Raw genomic sequence first — 21,008 nt, forward strand, 5'->3', positions numbered from 1 at the left:
GGAGCCAGGAGGGTGCCACGTACAAACCCCCGCACCTTCGCCCTGCTGCTCAACCGCCCCCTTCTCAGCCAACAAAAGCCCGGACGGGCAGCAGCCAGCTGAGGATCTGCGCTTCTCCGAAACGTCCTCTTGAGACTGATGAGACTGAAGGCAGGGTTGTTGGGGCAGGGAGAGGAGTCCTTTGGTGCAGCATCAGCTGATTGATATGCTGGACGGGGAGGCTGTGTAAGAGAATGGGCCATTTGCAGCATTTCCTGGTGCTACAGCTGGTGCGATCCAGTGCCTGGCTCCGGCGTGGGGAGCGGAAGGACGTCAATGGCAAATTAAGCAAGTCCGTTGAATAGGACTAATGCGTGCTGCAGCTGTGAGCTCCCCGCATTGTCTGCCGGGCCGCTTGGCACGTAGAGGCAGCGAATCTTGCCTGCAGTAAGAGCCAGGCTGTCAGGCATCTGGGCTGATCTCTTGCTGGGCTCCCAGGGCTTTTCTCCTGGGGTGGCGGATCGTCAGCGGCTTTGAGTGCTTTGCTGACTGCTTTAGCGGAGCCTGTTTCTCTATAAACACCCTGCCCGCAGCTCCGCGTGTCTCCTGCCCTCCTGGGATGAGCTTACGGGAGGCGGAGGTGTGCTCGGCAGAAAGGGCTGCGTACCTGCCTGAAGCTGGACGCTGGAGCAAATCAGGGGTATCATGCAGAAAGTAAATGGTGTGAGTGATCGATGACACCGAGGCAGGAGCCCGTTAACTCTCCTCATTGCCCCCTTTGTGTCGGAGACTGTAAAGGGGAGGGAGGGGTGGGCACGGCTAGAGCACAGGCTGACCGGGACGGTTTGGGGTGTCTGCTTGTTTCAGTGCCAGGACTTGATGTCCCAGACATCGTCACCCCTGAGCCAGAACGACTCCTGCACGGGCAGATCTGCCGATCTCCTGCTGCCCTCCGGGGACGCCGGGAAGAGGCAACACGACCGTGGCACCGAGGTTGCTCCCTACTCCAGAGCTGAGCGCTACAAAGCACAGGTCAGTGGGTGCTTTTGTGTGTCCTGGGAGCCCTTCTGCGCAGCTCAGTGCAGGCTCCCCCCTCTCTGGAGCCAGCGAGGAGTTAGGGCAATGCACTGAGAGCCAGGGAGCTGTTGCTGGCTCAAGCGTTAGAGCCAGCAGCTCGTTTATGCCTCATTCTCACCTTGAAAATGGGTGACTTACACTTCCATGAGCGCTGGCACCTTCACCCGCAGCGTGCTGCCTCCTCCCAGCCCCTGCGGGATTTGGCCATTGCAAACCTCGATTGCATCAACCCAAAGAGCTCTCCTGGGATCCGTGTTTCAATCTAGATTAGCCCTGTTGGGGCTTCACATCCATGTTTGTTCCCTTCCAGGAGGACCGTCGGGAGTCAAAGCTGACCCTGCGCCCCCCCAGCCTGGCTGCCCCGTACGCCCCAGTCCAAAACTGGCAGCACCAGCCGGAGAAGCTCATCTTCGAATCCTGCGGGTACGAGGCCAATGTAAGTGGCTTTTGGCTTGTGGGGCTGGCGAGGATGAGGAGGCTCTGGGGGTCAGATTGTTGCATGTGGAGTTGTCACGCTTCCTCCCCCTCCCGGGGTGACCTGTCCCTCCCCAGCCGCGGCTGCTGGCCGCTCGCGGGGCCGTGGCATTACTTTGGGGTTGGCAGGGTTTCCTGCCTGAAGGCTTTAACATCTCTCCCTCTTCCAAACAGTACTTGGGCTCCATGTTGATCAAAGACCTCCGAGGGACAGAGTCTACACAGGATGCCTGTGCCAAGATGAGGGTACGGAGGCCACAGGGACAGGGGGGATTCGCTCGCAGCCTGCGGTGGATGATGTGAAGAGGGGAATGGGGGGATCTCAGTGAAGCTATGGTTCCCCAAACCCCGCAGGCTGCCCGTGTGCAGAGCAGGGGCCCAGGCCACCTAACAGGCTGTGCCGCTGTCGCTGGTGAACTGCCCCTCCCCAGCGCTTTTCCCCACGGTTGGAAGGTCTGCGCAGTGGGAGAACGGGCGTTCTCACTGGGGAAAGTGGTGCTGGGTTCCCTTCAGGTCCCCTTCACCCCCCCGTCCCTTCCCCTCTGCTTCCACCACGAGCAGGCTTTCCTCCTCCTGGTCCAAGACCCCCAAAGCCTGCCTTTGTGGGGCAGTGGCCTGGGGGTTTCAGGGGTGGGCTGGGGCGGTGGTGAAGAAGGGAGCATTTATTCACAACTGGTCTCTTGAACGTTCTTGTTTCTGAAGAAATCCACAGAGCATATGAAGAAGATCCCGACCATAATACTGTCCATCACGTACAAAGGGGTGAAGTTCATCGATGCCTCTAACAAGGTGAGCTTCAGATGCCTCGAAGTTGGTGTCTGGAGGGACAAGACCTGCGGTCCCACCTGCCTGGGGGCTGCAGGTCACGTTTAGTGGCTCCAGAAGCCACGGCTGGTCCTGAGGAGCTGCTAGGGCTATGGGAGAGCACCGAGGTGGTGATGGTTCCATGAATGCCGAAGGCTTGGCAGACCGGCTGCTTGTGGACCATGTTGCCATTTGTTCCTACCATGGGAGGGAGCTAGGACTGGTCTGACTGGGAGACTCCCCCTCCCTGCCAGTACCTGTTTTGCTCCCTGCCCCCGGTACACGCTTGCCACAACCATCGTTTGCCGGGTGTATTTGCCATCCCCAGAAGGGTGACGGGTGCTTGTGGTTGACCCCGGCAGAATGTCATTGCTGAGCACGAGATCCGGAACATCTCCTGCGCTGCTCAGGACCCCGAGGATCTCTGCACGTTTGCGTACATCACGAAGGACCTGCAGACCAGCCACCACTACTGCCATGTCTTCAGCACCGTGGATGTGGTGAGTGGGTTATCGCATCTCGTCTCCCAGAGTGCTGCAGTCCTTTGCAGCCCACTTGTTTCATCACTCGGCTTTATTGGCGAGTCATAGAGCAGGAGCTGGTCTGTTCTAGGGCTCTTTTACCTGTTTCTACCCTAAAATATTCCTTTCAGAGTCCTGGCTCAAAATGCTTTTACTTTGGAGCTCTGACGACAAAGAGAATATTTGTCTGGCTTCATTACTGCAGTCTCCAGTGCTGAATAAAGCAGGGCAGGAGTTTTTCCCTCCTGGGGAATGTGCTGTGAACAAAACCCTAATACGCTCTCAATTATGTTGAGTGTAATAGTCTGATTTAACAGCCTTTTAATTCACCGAGAGAGTGGAAGCATAACTTGCTTTTATTCTTGGGCAGAATCGGCCATACAAGATGTTTTGGCTTTTTCTCTTTATAATGCAAAACGCTGCTAAACTGCGATGCTTGCGGGGCTGTAGCAGGCTCGCACGTGGTCCTGCCGGCCAGGGCTGTGCGAGCGTGGAGGCAGCTCGGTGCCAGCTCCCCCGCGGGGCAGGAGCTCAGCGGCTTTGCCAGGGATACGGCAGGATGCGACCTGCTAACAGAAAGGTGATGGGCTCTGCTGAGGTCTGCGTCTCCAGAGCAAGCTGCTGAGCGCATGGACTCTGCCCAGGGCGAGGTAGCTCGTATACACCTAACAGCTTTGTGTTTTCTGTGTTCTCTCCGAAGAACCTGACGTACGAGATCATCCTCACGTTGGGGCAGGCGTTCGAGGTCGCCTACCAGCTCGCCCTCCAAGCCCAGAGAGCAAAGCCTCTGAGTGCTGGAGCAGGAGAAATGATTGAAACAAAATCTTCCAAACCGGTGCCTAAACCGCGAGCCGGCATGAGGAAATCTGCAGTACGTATGTGTGGGCCGGGTGCGATCTGCATGGTCTGAGCTGGGATTTCTCTTGGGCACCACATGCTTAAACCTCTGCCTTGATGGTGGGGGGAGCCCAGATGCGGACAAGGTGCGTGTAGCTTCAGGCACCGCTGACATTGCAGTGTCCGTGGCTCTGCTGGCAGTCCTGCTGCGGTGTTAGGGCTTCCCCTGGTAGGATGAGGGCAAGCAGAGGTGGAAATAGCCCGGGTGGGATGGGGCTTGAGTGCCCTGCTGGGTCCAGCACAGCTCCCATGTGCAAACCCTGCAGAGCCGCAGTAAGATCAGTAGGTAACCTGCAGTTCGCAGTACGGGAGTGCCCCTGTAGCCAAAACCAGCCAAGACTGGAGCTGCTGAGGAGCAGGGACTGCTGCATAAGCCATTGCCTTCCTTTAATGTCTCCTTTTGTCTGTGTTCTGCTTGCTCCCCCCGCTCAGGTGCCGCTCCCTCCCGACACTCGCTGTTGTTACTGTCACACCTGTACAACACACCGCCCCTCCTACCTGCCGCTGCAGTCTGTTAGTCCCGGAGCTAAGGTCTTTACCCTTCTTCCTGCCATCTTCCATTACGAACCGACCCGGGCTGCCCCAGCTGCCACCAGCCCGCCTGCCTCCCCGCTTCCCATGTCTCCTGCTGTGGTCCCGTGTCCTGCCTCGCTGCTCTCTTCCATCCCCGCTCGTTCCAGGGCCGTGCCATGGGCTCAGATGAACCCCAGGGATAAACTGCTCATATCTGCCCCCGCTGATGTGGAGTGGCAGCTCTCAACTAACTGCGTTGCTCTTTCTGGTGTTGTTAACTTTCCTGTAGGATCCTGATTTAGGAGGACAAGATGAGAGAGCCATGCTTGGTCAGGAGGGTAAATCACGTGGGAGCTCACCTGCCAGGAGCTGTCTCCCTCTCTCTCCCTCTGCCTCTTTTTTTCTTTTTTTTTTTTTTTTTTCCCTGATAGTGCCATCTTTATAGCGCTCAATTTTTCATGGTTGTTTGTGAGATGAAGTGAAGCTGTCGCTAATGGTAATAGGGGCTTGCAGGCCTAACGCAGGAAGTCATCTCAGGGTGCTGGGTTGAGCCTGACGCGGCTAGACATGTTTTAGCTGTGAAGGACTCGAATGCCTCCCCTGTGAGAGCCGCTTCCCCGCACACGTGCACGTTTTTGGGATGGGCATTAGGCAGAGCAGCAGCCTCTCCGTGCTTTGAATCCCCAGTCGTTCTGTCCCAGAAGCACGGGTGACCTAACATGCCCTTTCTCTCCTTATTTTCTAGCTGGAGCCCCCTGAGGTGGACCAAGACTCCCAGTCTCACGCCAGTGTCTCCTGGGTCGTGGACCCCAAACAGGACTCCAAGCGGACCCTCAGCACTAAGTATGAGACCACTATCTTCTAAAGCAAACACACCCCGTGTCCACCTAGTCTAACCGTGCCTTTGCGATCTGATCTGTCTGCTGTTCTAAACTCCCTCTTCCTCCAGCTGCTCGCACTGAGCCCCGCGTAGGCACTACGTCAAAGGCAGCAGCACTTAGGAGACTGTAGACTTAAACGGCTTTTGTACCTGATCACTACTGAACACTGTGAATTCTCCTTACTCGGAAACAAGGGTAACACGCTGTTAGATATCCGTGAGGTGGGAGGTGCAGAGGGATGCAGGCTAGGGGAATCGGAGATGTGGATCCAGCAAGCCGCCTGCCGTTTTCACGTCTTTCCCCTCGCTCTGGCACTGTGAATCCCTGGGGCAACGTGACGCTCCCCGGGCCTTTTTTTTCTATTTCACCTTCTTATCCTTGGACTGATGGAGACCTCTTGTCTCTGCGGTGCACGCACTCCCTCCTCCTACATCCTCTTCTTCCCGACTGAGCCACGGCTGCGTACTGTTCCAGTGAACTCACCCCTCTTCTTACCTGCCATTCGAATCGACACTAACCACTGTGATGCTGTCTGCAAATAACACACGTTCACTAGATTTCCTCACGGGGACCCTTGCCCACAATCTCTCCCCTCGAAGCCTGGAGCAGAAAACCTGCTCCGAGGGGAGCGCTGGTTTGGGCTGGGTGTGATCGTTCCCACTGTGAGCTCTGTCCCCTCTCAGAGATGAGGTGCGGTTTTGGTTGCATGCATTTTAATCCCTTGCAGGATTTCCCCCCGCCATAGTCCTTCTGTTTACACTCACCAAACTTCTCGTGAGCTACGGGCGTAGTTCTCACTTGGCAGATTGTAAAGAGGTTAAGCTTTTAAAGGCACATGTTGTTAGCCCCGTGTTGGGAAGGAAAAGTGTTTGAGAGGGGCTGGATACTGCGCTGTTGGAGGTCTGATAAAGCAGACGCAGCTCCGCTGTGTTCAGCAGGCTTACTGCAGTTGTACTTTTTTTGCCGAAGGGAGAAGTGTGATTGAAATCAGTCTGCTGCCGATCCCAAAGCTTGTTTTCAGTCTGCAAATCATTGCACGATAAGGGCTATAGGGATCTTGAAACATCTGTCACCCTCCATCCTTGAGAGCGAGGATTTCACTGAGAGATGGCCCTGCAATGGGCACCTCTGCCTTTTCTGGCTGTTTCTCAAGTGCGCATGTTTTTCCTCTGGGAAAATGTCCCACTTTCTGTGTATCTCAGTAGAAGCAGGTTTTAATTCCAGAATATGACTGAGAATCATTTGCATGAGACCGCAGGGCACTTGGCACAGGTCGGAGCAGAGCTGGGACAGGTCTGGGAACGCTGTACGGTGGTTCACGACCCTGTGAAAGCCCCTACGAGCCGTCCGTGGCCCTACCCCTGGTTCCTTCACTTGCATTTGCAAAGCTCACTGAGATGAAACTGAGGAGGAGGAGGAGGAGCATGATCTGATGAATAACAGCGCTGGGAGGCAGGACTCCTGCCCCGGTGCTGCTTCTCCCTGACTTGCTGTGTGTCCAAGCGACTTCGCCTCTCTTTACCTCAGTTTCCCCATGTACGGGATGGGGGACGTACTTACCTACCTCTCGGGGGTGTAAGGCTCGCTCCATTTGCAGAGCGGTTTTAAGACCCGTTAGTGAAAGGCGCTGCGACTTCCACACCGTGGCAGCAAACCCCCGACGCTCAGCCTCGCTCTCCTGACAGATGAAGTGCTTAACTCGCACAGACGGCCTCGTAGCAAAGCCGCGTCCTGGACCCCGACCAGCTCCTCGCAGGCAGCGGCTGTCGCGCCTTGCCCGGGGAGAGGGCTGAGCAGATGGGGCAGCGGGAGAGGGGCTGCAGCCGTGCGGTAGTTGGGCTGCAGAAAACTCGCCGCTGTGCACCTTGATGTGAGTGTTCGAACTCATCGTGGGTTTCGCATCTTGGCAAAGCCCCCTCGCAGCCCAGTTTTGGAGAGCCGGTGGTGATGGTGGGTCTGCGTTAGCTGTGAAGAAAGGTGGACGGCAGCTACCCCCTCACCTCTGCGTGACGTCTCTGGGTGGACATCTTAGACGTAAATGGGGAAGAGGGTGCACTCAGATCTCCAGTAAAGCTCCGTTGCCAAAACAGCTTTTTTAGAATTTACCCCAAATCTCCCTTCGTGATCACCAGGTGGCATCGGTGGGGAGAGGTCAGAACAGCAGCCCTGGGTTATTTGCACCTGGTATTTAGGGACTAGGAGAAGCTTGTCCAAGTTTTGCTGGGGCTTTAGAGCTGTTGCCTCAAAGCTTCTGTTTCCCCAGACTTGCGGTGAAATCTGATGTTTCAAAATCTTTATTTAGCTCTTTCTCAGGAATGAGTTTGATCTCCCAAGTCATCTGTGGCTTAATGGCGCTGAGCGGCAAACTGACTTCAAAGGAAGGGCCAGGCTAGTAAGAACCCAAGTGAGAGGACTAAAAGGGTTGTCTTAAAGCAAAAAAAAAAAAAATGAAAGCTCAGTCTAGTACATATATTTCATATGCCATGGAGCCCCCTAACATAGAGCCAGCACTCCTCTGCCTAAAGACCCCTGAAGCAGAGGTCGCAGTGCAGTCGCCCAAAGTGCTGCAGTGCCATCCTGCCAGCCGAAGCGTTGTGGACAGCAGAATATTGCTGTGTCGGAGGTGCTCCGAGAGGTTGGGGTTGGGTTTGATCAGCGGCTTTCCAAGCGGTAGGAGTGCCCCGAGGGTTTCTAGATCCTTCAAAGAGAAACTGAATTAATGGTAGCGGTGGTAGTGCAGTTTCTGTGTGTAAGCATTTACCATGCAGTTGCCCACACGTACGCCTGACTTCAGAGGGTCTGAGCTCTTGCATCTCCCCCTGCTTTCAGCTGGGAAGGGCAGGTTCCTCAGCACCTCCTAAAACCGGGTCACTAGAGCATGTGCCTTTCTAAGGGTGACCGTCCAAACCCAGCTGGAATCACAGGCGTAAACTACAGAGCTTTCCGCTGTGTGTCCATAACCCTCACGGCTGTGTCTCATCTCCTGGCCGTACGCCTCATCTTTCCCAGCACTTGTTTTTGTATGACTCGGAAATCATTCATTCCATTATCTTCCTTTCTGTTTGCCTCTGAAAAGCTGATCTCCAGGCAGCTGTCTCCTACCACGGAAATGTAGTAACGGGGCAGAGACCTAAGAAGCAGTGGCCTGCTGACACGAAGATCATCTCCATCTGGCACGGGTGTCTGCCTCGGAGTGGGTGCATGGCTGCTCAGTGAGGGCTCCCAAAGCAGAGGGGGGAAAGGGATCCCAGCCACCAGCTGAGAAAAGCAGCTCTCTCCATTTCTAGCGAAGGAAAGTTGAGACTTCCGAGGCCGAGAGCGATGTCACCTTTTCTAGTTTGAGACAAACGTCTTTCGACCCGTTTCTTTTTTAACGTGTGAAATGATACAGAGCAAATCCAGTTCGCGGTTTAAATGTAGCACTGCAGTTTTTTGGTGAGGGGAAAAAAGAAAAATATCCTTATTTACTGAGAATCCACGCAGTCCGGCAAGGAGTACAATAGAAAGTCTTAGCAGTGGGAGTGGTGTGCGCATCTCTAACGGTACTTACATTTGCTTCAATTCTGGGTGAACAGTAGAGAACGCCAAATTCTTGGAAATAACTTCCTCCAGTGTGAGAAGCCTTGCAGGGTAAGTCTGCATCCTTTGTTTTCAAAGCTACTCCACGCTTTTATAGCAAACGGAAATAACTAAAGGAAAAGAGTCTGCAAAGGATCTTTCACCCCAGAGTGGTTGTGGCCAAGTATTACCGATGGTACAAAGCTTGCTTCCCCTACAGAGAACTGTTGCGTTGCAATACTTGACATTTCTATGGCAAGGACACAATTTCTTCCCATTTACGCACTGAATACCTGGAGATGACTCCCTTCTCCGGCCTCTTGTGCACCTGTCTTGTTTTTAAATGCAGTTATGCCCTGAAGGGTTGGGGTTTGGTTTTTTTTAAGTATATTCAATTGTGATTTAGCACTTTTTTGATACTAGCTCATTATTTAATTAGTGCAACAGTTTCAGAAGATGAACAAACAAGGAGTTAAATTTTGGGCATTACACTGAAACAGTCCATACCTGAGGATAAATCATATCAACCTGAGGATGGCTTGGCCCCCGTCTAAGTCCGGTATCCCCAAATACCACCATCTCGAAGGTGCTGTGTGCTTACTTTTCTTTCGAATTACCAGAGTATTTAACAGCAGTTTTGGCTGTGACTGACGTGTTTTCACAGTACTGTTCCCCTCAAGGGAGAGATGTTAAAATGGTTGGCGATTTTAATTCTTCAGACGCAAAAATGTAGCGCAGCACGTTTGTTATAATCTCGACAGGCGTTGTAGTGGTTGGGGATGTGGTACCCTGCTGCTTTACTAGAATGATATGCCCGAATAATTTCTGTTTAACTCCAGTTGCTGCTGTATGTTAGGATTTCATTTAGTCTCTCTGGCCAGTAAGGCTGGGAGAGAAAGTGAACCGTAATCCCAAGGGCATAGACCTGTAAATGATTAGGAGGGGGAAGTGGAGATGTAAGTTGATGAATTTAGGAAACCTAACATTCCTTGTTATGCATATGTTGCAATTCATACTGGTGTAAGTGTAAATATTTGGTGTGTTGGCAACAAGTCTTTTTGGAGAGATTGCAAATTGAACCTCTGCTTGGGAGGAGGGCCACCTTTCTTTTTTTGATGCATGAGCTTTTTGAAGGTTGGCTTGGAGGTGACGTGGTGATGAAGACTCCAATCTTCAGGGGACTGGGCTTGGTGACCCTGGAGGTCCCTTCCAGTCCTGCGTGTAGTCCTATGGTTGTCTTTAGTGATCCAACAGTTCTTTAGCCAGATACTCTCTTTCTCACTTCATAGACGAAGCAGTTGTTTTGGCAGTGCATCCCCCCTTTTATTTCGATGGGTTTTCTCAAGGTACTTGCTTGCTGGAGACGGATCCTGGACCATGCCCATCACTGACTCCCGGTAATCTGTTAACCCATCCATTGCACAGTATTCCGACTCTTCCTCCCTACGGGGTTTCGTGGTATCTGGAGGAAAGTGCCCTAAATTTCTGGTGCTGAATATGACTTTGAATCAAAATGCATCTGCTGTATTATCTGCCTGGGAAAGGGTGGGGCTGCCCTGGGCCTCGTTCCCCTTTTTAAGGACAGATTGTATTTTACAGACTTTGGTTTGTGCATGGCATGAGTCCAGGCTGAGAACTCGAGATAGGTAAACTAAGATGCAGAGTTGTTGTCTTTTTTTATATAGGAGGGGATGATTTCCCCCCCCCCCCCAAATTGAAGCTGCTTTATCCTTTTTAATTTTGTATTTACAAAAAAAAAAAAACCTAACTCATATTAGCTGTTCAGCCATCTTTGAACTTGCTTTGGGATTGTTCTTTTTAGAAGAAATTATGCAACTTTTGCGGGGTACGTGCCTGTCCCCCTCCCAGGGAGAAGATACGGCCCCTTCCAGGCTGTACCTCTAGTGAAAAGCTTGTACCTTCACCAGGCTGCTGAGACGCAGACCAGATGCCAAACAGTCCGTCTGAACACGTCCAGGTCTGGGTGCAGCTGAAGTGGAGTCACTTGCTTTAACGCTCCTTCCGCCCCACTTCAGAAGTTTCTAGCAGCAGAATTTCCCCTGGCTTTCTTCTGCTCGCATCATTTCCATGCAATCAGATCTTTATTTTAGAGCAAGCACGGTCTTTGCAACGCTGTCTTGTTGCAAAAGGTCTCCCTTTTAGGTCTCACATTGGCATTACTTACTGCATTTTATTTTTTTTTTCCCCCCCAAAAGAAAGTAACTGTGCTGCTCTTGCAAAGTCGATCTAGCTCATTTTTCTTACCCGTGGAAGAATAACCTGAGATTCCCTAACAGGGCAGAGAACAGTCGAGTTCAGTTTGCAATGTAGACATTTTTGCTAATTGTGATGTACGGCAGTGGGACTGATTTGTAATACAAATGTTATTTAATCTGTCTGTATTTTGATACTTGAATTTCCTTTTATTTCCTGTATATACAATTGTTAATCTGTTCAAATTTGTCTGAATTTTAAACATCTTGTGGTACCAAACATAACCAATCTGTGCAACAACATAGACTGACCTCACTACAACAAGGCGAGATTGTAAATATTCCTGGGCTTCCAGCAGTCGTTTTGTTGTTTTCATAATTGTACAACTTAGAACAGACTGAATTAATAAACAAACTTAGACACACATTCGCCCCGTTGTCACTGTGACCTCAGCGTTATACCGAAGCCTCCCGGTCATCTGTGTTAAAGCAACGCTGTTCTGGTCCTCGTCTAACAGCCCTGACCTGCGAAGGTAAGAGAGAAGGGGCGAGGGCAGGCAGCTCGGTGGTGGTTAATTAGCTCAGTGTAGCGCTTCCCTGCTTCGTAAATCCGAGGAAGAAGAAAACGCCAGAGCGTTGGGCAGAGACGCTGTGCCGCGGTTGTGGAAGCAGAGCGCAGGAGGCCGATCAGCTGGGAGCAGTCCCGCTGTAGTTCTGGGGCAGCGGCACAGGGGCTGCGCGCTGTCCCGAGGCGTGGGGCGTGCGGGAGGGAGAGCGCTGGCTGCTGAGCAGGCGCTTTGGGTGAAGCTGCTCTTTTTTTTGCAGTTAGTCATAACGATCCCAAATATTGAACACTAAATTCTTTTTAGGCAAACTAATGTATGCATAAACACACATCCACGTGTTCAAGACAGACCTACCTATAGCACGACAGTCTCCAACCGCTTTATGTGTTCTCCACAGGATGGCGAGAAGCTCATTTTTACCCCCGCTAACGTACATCTGCAAGGATTGTTCTGCTGGGGACTGTCAGGACCATAATTTACTCACGATAAACATTACAGTCACTTTTCTGCAGCACGGCGGCAACCGATTCATGTAACAACTGTAACAGTTTGTGCAGCCGTTGTATATAGTATTTACCCAGCAAAGATTTTTGGCTTGCCAAGACATAGGACATTTTCATTACGTAAAATTAGAGCAAGAAATCCAGACACTTAAATACAGGTTAAAGTTCAGATTTTCATGTCAAGTACAATACGGCTGATGTAAAATACTAATACACACCAGGGATTGCTAAAATTATACCATATGTTCCATTTCTAATAATTCAGTAAGTCAGGTTCTCAAGCTAACATTGAAATATATTGAGCAGTTTTAATGATTTTAAATACCATGTGGCTTTACCAAATGCAAACAGCGTCCCTGGGCTGTGACTAACGTTTCAGCAAAGTAGGTTACAGGCCCATGGCAGAATTAACACCTTGAATTAAAAAAAGCCTAAGCTGCACTGCAGTTTTATAAGCTCCACATCCCATTGCCTTCCCCACCAAATAGCGGCAGTTTTGGGGGAAAAAAAGCCACTACTTTTCGTAGTTGAGGTTTATTCAGATACTGACATGCCAAGAGTCACTTCCCAGTAGCGATACTGGCCCCGGTGGATTTGTCTGATTGATTTTTACAAGCTGAGGCATGATTTGAGAAACTGTTGGAGAATGCGTTCCACCCCTGCCCGGTACGTGGTGAAGATGATCAGAAAGAATCCGTCCCTGCGTCCGAGTCTGGTTCTGCATCTGGGAGAAGCACCTTCTTGAGAATTCCCGACTAGTAATGTCCAAACAGCTGCCTGTTGTTGTGGATCACGCTTCCAAACCTGCACCCAACTTCCAGCAGCTCTTCCTGAATGGGATCAAGGTCCTTTGGGAAATCTTTTTGAGAATTCTGTGCATCAGGGGAAATGAAAAGGCTGAGGAAGGAACGAATCCGCTGCTCTGTAGGGAGCAAAAGTAGGAGAACAAAAAAATTGACAATCAACCTTTGCACAGAAAGCTAGTTTTGAGCCAAAGGCTTCCTCACAGAGTCAAGAGCAGATCTGAGGACAGTCGCATTGTGGCAGGATGCTGTGGACAAGCAATGCTCTGGATGGATTCAGGGACGCAGTGGATAACGTGTTCCTCTTCCAAACACTAAGCAGATGAAACGGTATCCAGCACAGGAGCCGAGGTGAAACTGTGACACGAGGACAGTATCGGGTGTACTTGCTGTGTTTTCACTTTGTCCTGGGTAGCCGCTTCTCATGATGGCTATCGCTGGGGTACTGGGCTGAAGGACTTAGGAAAGGTCAAATCCATCAAACCTAATGTTAAAGTGGAGCAGGGCAACAGTAAAGGTTTTTCACCCACTCTGAGAGCTTTTGTACTGCATTGAAGTGTCAAGCAGTAATGGAATATAGAACTTCAGAGCCCAGGATTTATCTTGCCTGCCACAGCAGCATTTTGAAATTGAAAGCACTCAAGAAGCCTCTCTGAGGAACACAGAGCTGAGATTCAACTACCCCGCTGCTTCAGATGTTCTTGCACTTGAAGGGAGTACGTGGAAAATGTTGATAGTGGCCAAGAGTGCAGGCAAGACACGGGTTTGATTTTTAGACACGGAGAGGGTGAAGGCTGTCTAGTTCTGCAGCTTCTAATGCCACACCATCGGTGAGTCACTGCCGTGACACACTGCCCAGCCTGTAGTTTATCGAGGTTTGGTTGAGGTTATTAATTCAGCCTTCTGAATTACATCAAAATAAAATAGCCTGCTCTGACATGGAAAGAATAAACCCAAATAAACAGTGTGGTGGAGTCCACACGGGCTGGGAAGGATACTTAACGAGATGAAGCAGTGGGCAGGAAGAGCCTCACCTTATTTTCATAGCTGATAAAAGCTAGTCTTCCATGTGGAAATAATCTTTCCTGTAGCATACTAGCTGCCTGTGGCACCGCAATCTGATGCGGAGTTAGCATTCAGAGTGCTAATAAAAGGTCAAAATAACCAGCTCTTATCCAAACCATTTGAATAAATATTTTGATGGAGCGGCATTATAGGGCAGCTGGTTAGCTGAATACCAAGCAGTGCACTCTCTAGGGATAAATATTATTTAAAGATCTTAGCATGGTGCTTTACTACAGCTAGTGATTAAGCTCTTGCTCTACATCCTAGCCTGAAGATTGCAACACTACCTAGGAACAGACCTTGCACTTGGGCCTGTTTAGCTTTCAGCAAGGATGGGAGGATTTAAGAGATTTTTCAAAGCAATTACTGTTTGGGAGCGTTTCAGGGTGGAATAGGAAAATCAAGGCAGTTTCTAAACCTGGCTTCCCTGACCCTCCTCTCCTGTGCAGACTATGTGGAGAGGCCAGACACTGAACTCGGCTCCCACCCTCAAGCAGTAGTTCTGCTCAATGCAGGGAGTTTGCTTTGCTAGTACCGATCCTAGACCTGTCCTGCATGCTCCAGGATCTTCAGCCTAAACCTAAGTTGTGGCCTACGAGTGCGAAGTGGCTTCAAGGTTGAGTTAGACATGAGCTCAGAGACTCACCGATGACATGCCGGACTGTGTTGCCCTTGTCCGCAATGCTTTTTATCTGGCCTTTCAGGGAAGGACATTTGTCAGTGGTAAAAGCAGGGTAGCCCAGCTGCGAGAGAGTCCTGCTGGCTTCCTGGAGCACTTGGTCGCTGACATCTTCTAAAGCTTCTTCACACCTAAATCATACAAAGGTACATGCACTCCGGCCACGACTCACATTGGTTGGGGAAGGGGTCTTGCAGGCACAGAGCAAGGAGGGAAGTCTCTCCACCTGCCTGTGGAGTGTCATCACAGCCAGCTAGCACAGGACGACCAACATTCAGCCAGAGCTCTGTGAACTAAGCTTCCCTTCCCGGCTCTTTCACAAGCAGTAGGCTGCCCTGCAGCTGACTCATGAAATAGTGATCAGCACTACTAATTGTCCCCTCTAATCAAGAAGGCACTATTGCTCTAGAGAGTTAACTCCCAGCTAAAAACGCTGGCTGCCTTCCCCCGCTCCTTGCAGTAGTCCTGGCTGCTATTTGGATCTCAGATCCTCTTCCACTCCTGGGGGAGATTCCTGCTGCTCATCCCACAGCCAACCAGTGCCTGCATACTCACTCTTCTCCTTCTGGAAAAGAAAACTCAAAGTAACCCACCTGGTACAAGACAGCCCTTCCAAGAGGACCTTTGTTACCCGTTTCGGCCTAGCTACAAACCCAGGTGAGCCACATAAGGTGCTTCCACACGTGGCACTGGTCACTAGCAGGACTGCAGCTGCAATGGTAAGCTGATTCACCTGCGCTTGTACTTCTGCAGTCGGGCCTGAGCCATAAACAGTGTCTGTGAACAGAAACCAAATCAGCCTGTGGGTGTAGAAACAGCAGCTGTGATAACCGAGTAGATCTCAAGCCATGGAGCAGAGCTGTAATGTCCCCATGAAGCCGAGTGGGAGGCAGCTGCCTGGCAGTAGGGAGGTTTAGTTTTGTGAAAAATCCAATTTGTTTCACATAGGGAAAAACCACGTGCAATGCCTCATGGTGTAGAGGGGACAGAGAGGCCGGCCAGTTCTTTCTATAGAAGATGCTGGACTGGAACACTTGTTCATTTTGTATATCTTTATGAAAAAGCTGTAAAGGTATCCAAGCACTTCTCCTACCTCAGGGTATTCCTTTTGCCCAGGCTCCCAGCAGAGCAGATTCACGTATCCTCGATTTAGCACGGACCTGAGACTTGGCACAGTTGCGCTACTGCTGGCGGCCCCCGGCAAGTGTGCGGCAGCTGAGCCACCGACTGTGGCGTGGGGTGGCGGCTGCGAAGAGGGCACGGACACTTCTGCTGCTGCTTTGCACAGCCACTCTCTCGTGCGATCCAGGCTATCTGCAATGGGGTAACGAAAATGGGTGTTTGCAAGAACAGACTGAAGTCAGTAAGAAGCGGGTGTGCTATGCTGAAGGGGGTGTGCGTTTGGAAGGTGAAGGCATCGTGCCGGCTCCTGGAATGGTGAGGAATGGCTTACACCGTCACTAACATACAGTAGTAGTGTCCTGTTGCCAGGGCACAGGGTTAGGCTACTGAGACTGGTATCCGGAGAACATTATATTGCATACGGGATTTCAGTCTCCAAGAAGCACCTTTAACGGAGTCTGATGAAGGAGAGAGGCAGCCAGAGAGAAATCCTCTACAGCCTAGCAAAAAAGAGATGTCTACATCAAATGCAGGTTTTCCCTTTTAAATATGCCTCCTAACAACATTTTGCTCGTTCCTCTGAGGATCTCAAAACACTTTAAACTCGTGAGAACTTACAGTTCCTCATGAGAAAGCTATTAGCTCTGTCTTATGCATGCAGAAACTGAAGCACACTAAGTAACTTCTTTTCTGCAAGGTACGTTAGTGAAGAGCCTTGGGGAAGGGACCCAGAAGTCCTCCAGCTTTTAGAGGCATTTCTCTCATCTCTTACTGAGCACACGATGAAAGCATCAGCTTTGGAGTACTCAGGTTCCCTTTTAGTGCTTTAATAGCTCCTGTAGAAGTAGCAGTTCTCCTCTCCCTTCCCCACTGACTTACCAGGCAGCTTATCCAAGAGTTCCTGGAATTTCTTCCGTTCATACTGGATGGTGTGGTCTTGCAAGTGGGTGCAGAGGCTCTGGACGGTAAAAGTCAGCATATCCATTTTCATCAGGCCCAACACCCAGAAAATCTCCCTGGGATGAGACACAGCGAATTGAAGGTTTAATACTGCAGTAAGTGCTGTAATTGGGGCCATTTCAGAATGCTGAGAAAGGGGAATTCAGATCCTCTGACTTGATTCCATTTTCTCACAAAAGGTTGTTCAGTCTAATTGGAGCGGTCCCTAAAAATTACTAGATAAACCAGATTTACTTCGCTAAAGACTGTTCTACTGTCTAAATTGCAGCTGGGCAACAGGAATATGTCTCCACTGAAAAAAATAAGGAAGTTGTAGCCCAGAATGCACGAAAGGGTCCTTGGGCCATAATTCCAAGGCAGTTTCCTCTTAACCCAGAGTTTTATTGTTGAAGGTTTTGCCGGTCTGTGTAGACCAAGGCAGAGTCAGCATCACCCACCTGAGAAGCTGAGCTGGGTCTGTGAGGCTTTGCAACCCTCGTACTTGCTCATCTCGAATGGGCGCACACAGCCTTGCCATTGTGCCGAGGACGTACGTGGGGAGAGCGTGGATATCCAGAGCCCCATGCTCAGCCTCCTGCCTCATCAACTCCATGTCCAAGGCCTCTTCAATCTGGCTCCGCAGCTGGTTGTGCCGTGGCAGCAGCAGTAATAGCAGGGCCTGCCCAAAGAAGCAGCAGTCTCTTTTTGTTCCAGGAACTCGACAGTTCTCCAGAGTTGCTCAACAAGAATCGAGGTCGGCCTTGTATTGAGACTAAGCTAACTACTCAGTACACAAATTCTGGGCCACACAAGCGCTTTAAGGGAATGCTCGACTCTAATGACTCACTTCAGGATGTCTGGCTACTCTTTCAAATCTTGCAAAACCTCCTTTACTGTCATGCATGAAAGAAGGGAGTTACCTGTCTGGAGTCTAATGGGAAAGCATAGACTGAAAAAGCAAACTACACACGCAGCTTCATGCCCTGCTAAGAACATACGTCTTTTAGTGCTAAACTGTGTTCTTATTCACTGCATTGTACATTTAAATAGCAGATACAGCTCCTCATATACCTGAAGAGATGTCTTTGTATAGAGAATTGCAGTTTTTCTTTGGCAGACAGTATACCGGGAATGGCCTATGGCTGTGAACTATAACCAACAGTTCAAACAAAAGCAACATCCTTTTGGTAGATTATGTGTTTTAAAGACCTGGGACCAGAGAATGAGTTTCCTTCTCAGACAGGTTTTAGAAGGTACAGTTGTGTAATTTGTGTCTCCCTATAAACTAAAGGGAGCCTATTTTCTCCTCCCTCTTACGCATGTTCACATAGGAATACTGGATGTAAGGGGTGAGGTGATGATTCAGAGAAGACTAATTCTGAGGTAACCATCTTCTCCGGTTCAGGAACAACTCACCTCTTTTATCTCCTGCAGCAGCTGGATTGCTGGAGTGTAGTCTGGGGGACTAGCAGAGAGCTGTTCCTGCAGGCTGTCCCAGAAGGCTTTGTGCAAGGTCTCCTTCACCCTGTTTTCCAGGCTAAGAAAGAAGAGAGGAGGGGAAGAGTTTTCTATTAACCTCAGACAAACACAGCCTCTTGGCTTTCACTGCGGTTCAGGTCTTTGGACATTTTCTTCTCTTAGTCTTTACTCCTATCTGGCAGCAATGCACCTCACCTTTCTCTAGCTCATGGAAATCTCTCTCAACCTAAATTTCCTATTCTTCTAAAGTGGAACTCCTTCCTTTCAACCCTGTTCATAAAATGCAGCACTTTTAACCTGTCTTAACTGAGGGGTAAAAAGAGCATAGCATTTTTCAAGGAAACTCTCCAAGCCCTCAGTGAAGATCAACAGAATGTTTTTCTAGCTAGTGCTTGTTTTGCAATGAGAGAATGCCAGTCGCTTGAACAGATCTTCAGCTAAAACGCAGACACCTCAGAGGAGGTCTCCACTGAAAAATCTGCTTTGTTCATGTCGAAGTCACAGCTTACACAGCTGAAGCCTCTAAATCTTTCAATATTAGTGAGTCATATCTGACACTCATCATACTTAAGAACTTCTTAGTAAATCATGAAGCAATGAGTAGATAAAACAAGCTCCAACAATTTTTTTATTTCAGGCACTATCTTATTTTCTGGTTACTTCTACAGTCAGATCCAAACCCACCTCCTTTCCACATTCTCACGTTTTCTGTAATGTGACAGAGAGAAGCCGAGCCTGAACATATATACACACACACCCCTGTCTGGGGAGAAGCTGGCCGCTTGCAGTTTGAAGTCACTGTTCAGTACAATTTCGTGCACAATGGTCAGTTTGGAAATGTCATCAGTTATCTCCTGTAGCTCGTTCATGGAGAGAACTTCTGGAGGGCTGGCCGTAGAAAAAAGCAGAATAAAAGTGAGTCACAGGACTATGGTTAGCATTCCTTCTCTTAGAGAAGAGGGTTTAAAAAAATTACTGAACAACTTTTAAGTGACAAAGTGAAAGTGTGCAATTTGTTTATAGACAATGCACCTCACTTGCTGTACGCGTGAAGGGACCCTCCTCCTCATCAACGTTCCCCACACCCGCCCAGCGGAGCCCGGCGGCGGCCGCAGCCCCGCGGGCCGGTCCCACGCGGGCGCGGGGCTCCCACGGAGCGCGGCTGACACCTAGTGACGGCCGGGAGCGGCGGCCACGCCGCTGCGCGGCTGGAAAGCACCGCTACTTCATTCCGTGTGAACACTGAATTAAATACTCAAATACCAATATTTAACCCCATTTGAACATCGGCGGCAGGGCTGGGGGAGAAGCCCCGAGGCCCAACACGTACGATGGCCCCGGCAGCTCGCCGCTTCCCCCGCTCCGACCCCTCTTCCCCGTACCGGGTGGCGGGCCCGGGGGCCGGCAGCTCCTCGCCGCGGGGCCCGCCGTCCTCCCGCGGGGGCTGCTCGTCGCCGGGCCGGGGCTGGAGCCGGCGCCGGGACGCGGCGCTGCTCCCGCGGGGCGGCCGGGCCCGGGGCGGTGTCTCTCCCCTCACGGAACCGCCGTTAGCCCCGCGGCACGTGCCAGCCCCGGCCCGCCGCACCTTCAAACGGGGCCGAGCCACGGCGCGCCGGGCGGGGGGTGCCGAGGCCGCTGCCGTTGCCTCGGGGGACGTCCCGCGCCCACCCTTAGGGCGGCCGCACCTCGCCAGCGCCAGATAACCGCCGCCGCGCCGCGGGGCGCCGCCGTCTCCCGGGCGCGGCCTCGCTGATGGAGCCCGGCGGGTGGAGCACCCCTCCGCGCTGACGCCGATGAGCCGCCCCGCAAAGGGAAAGGCCACCACCGCAGGGTCCTGTGCCCCCCTCCCTCGCGAATGGAACGCGCCAGGCGCCGTGCCGAGGCGGCGCGGCGGGGCTCTCCCATTGGAGGCGAGGGGGGAGGCGAGACGGGGCGGCGGCCGTGAGGAGAGGGGCGGCGGCCGGGCGAGGCCGCGCTGTGAGGCGTTTTCACGCGCGCCCGGGGGCGTCGAGGCTGGCCGCCTTTCCCTCTGAGGGAAGGGGATCGCCCGCCATCCTGGGATCTGCTGCTTGGGCATCGCAGGAAGCCTAGCCTTCCCTACCTGGCCCCGCCATTGCAATGTGTTTCATAGGCGGGAGCTGCAAACGATTTGGGAGGCCCTGGTATGCCAAGGAGGCTGGAGTGGAACAACAGGCAGTCGCTGTACCTGGCTGCCTTTGCTCTCTGGGGAAAGGCAGGAGCTGCTTTGCTGTCCGGGGATCGGTGTGGGGCCAACGGGTTTCGTATCTGAAGCCTGCGAGGGGCTGTGGCTTAGTGCCTGTCAACAGCCGGGGTATTAAAGTCAGACCCGTTGGAGGGAATGAAGTGAAAAAGATGACTCTGCAGAGCTGGAGAGGCTCCAGGAAGCGCTGCTGGGTTTGCAGCAGCTGCAGCATTCTTTCTCCTCACTTTATTCATCTGGTTTGGTCCATTTTTCTTTCCGGTGGGCCCAGAAAGCAGCGGCTGACTCTGGCCACCTACCCATTTGCTATAGCCTCCCCTTGGCTTTGCCAGGATTGGGATTAAATGTTCCATGGGGCAAAACACCCAGTCTGGGATGAGGCTCCCTGCACACCAATAAACAATTTGCCTTTCTTCTCCCTCCCAGCATTTATTTCCCTTCTTAATTTATTTCCTAAGCATCCAATAATAGCCACCAGCTGACACCTGCGCAGTCGGGGGCTGGAGCTGGGAGGTTATGGAGCACCACGGGGCTGGGGCACCTCAGGGTCTCGCCACCCCCCTGGCTCCGCACGCGTGGTGACCCGTGCTCAGCCCCGCGTGTGCGAGGGACCGGCACGAGAGCCAGCCCGTTCGGGAGCTGGGGCCTTGATCCGCCCCTCATAAAACAGCCCTGGCACAGCTCTGTCCTCCAAAGTCTGCGAAATGCTTAAGA

General features: G+C 51.6%; 2 protein-coding genes across 7 annotated transcripts in view; one reads left to right on the forward strand and one right to left on the reverse strand.

Moving 5' to 3' along the window:
* Nucleotides 1-5,744, forward strand: part of ANKS1A (ankyrin repeat and sterile alpha motif domain containing 1A) — a 105,173-nt gene extending 99,429 nt beyond the window's left edge. For 3 of the 6 annotated variants that reach the window (XM_050911566.1, XM_050911567.1, XM_050911568.1), the window contains 8 exons: nt 847-1,011; nt 1,367-1,492; nt 1,705-1,776; nt 2,233-2,319; nt 2,697-2,834; nt 3,556-3,726; nt 4,185-4,283; nt 5,011-5,744. In XM_050911566.1, coding sequence (XP_050767523.1) covers nt 847-1,011; nt 1,367-1,492; nt 1,705-1,776; nt 2,233-2,319; nt 2,697-2,834; nt 3,556-3,726; nt 4,185-4,283; nt 5,011-5,130 — 978 coding nt within the window. In that variant the 3' untranslated portion in view covers nt 5,131-5,744. The remainder of the gene's footprint in view (nt 1-846; nt 1,012-1,366; nt 1,493-1,704; nt 1,777-2,232; nt 2,320-2,696; nt 2,835-3,555; nt 3,727-4,184; nt 4,284-5,010) is intronic. The other 3 variants (XM_050911569.1, XM_050911570.1, XM_050911571.1) reach the window with 1 other exon arrangement.
* Nucleotides 5,745-11,322: 5,578 nt separating this feature from the next.
* TCP11 (t-complex 11) lies at nt 11,323-20,150 on the reverse strand. The gene is given in 10 exon segments (XM_050911175.1): nt 11,323-12,908; nt 14,501-14,664; nt 15,127-15,283; nt 15,286-15,310; nt 15,627-15,847; nt 16,535-16,671; nt 17,053-17,273; nt 18,011-18,131; nt 18,827-18,961; nt 19,456-20,150. Coding segments are annotated over 10 exon segments (2,115 nt in total). The 3' UTR covers nt 11,323-12,669.
* Nucleotides 20,151-21,008: the final 858 nt, after the last annotated feature.

The sequence above is a fragment of the Gymnogyps californianus genome, chromosome 27, assembly GCF_018139145.2.
Source record: "Gymnogyps californianus isolate 813 chromosome 27, ASM1813914v2, whole genome shotgun sequence".
Lineage (NCBI taxonomy): Eukaryota > Metazoa > Chordata > Aves > Accipitriformes > Cathartidae > Gymnogyps > Gymnogyps californianus.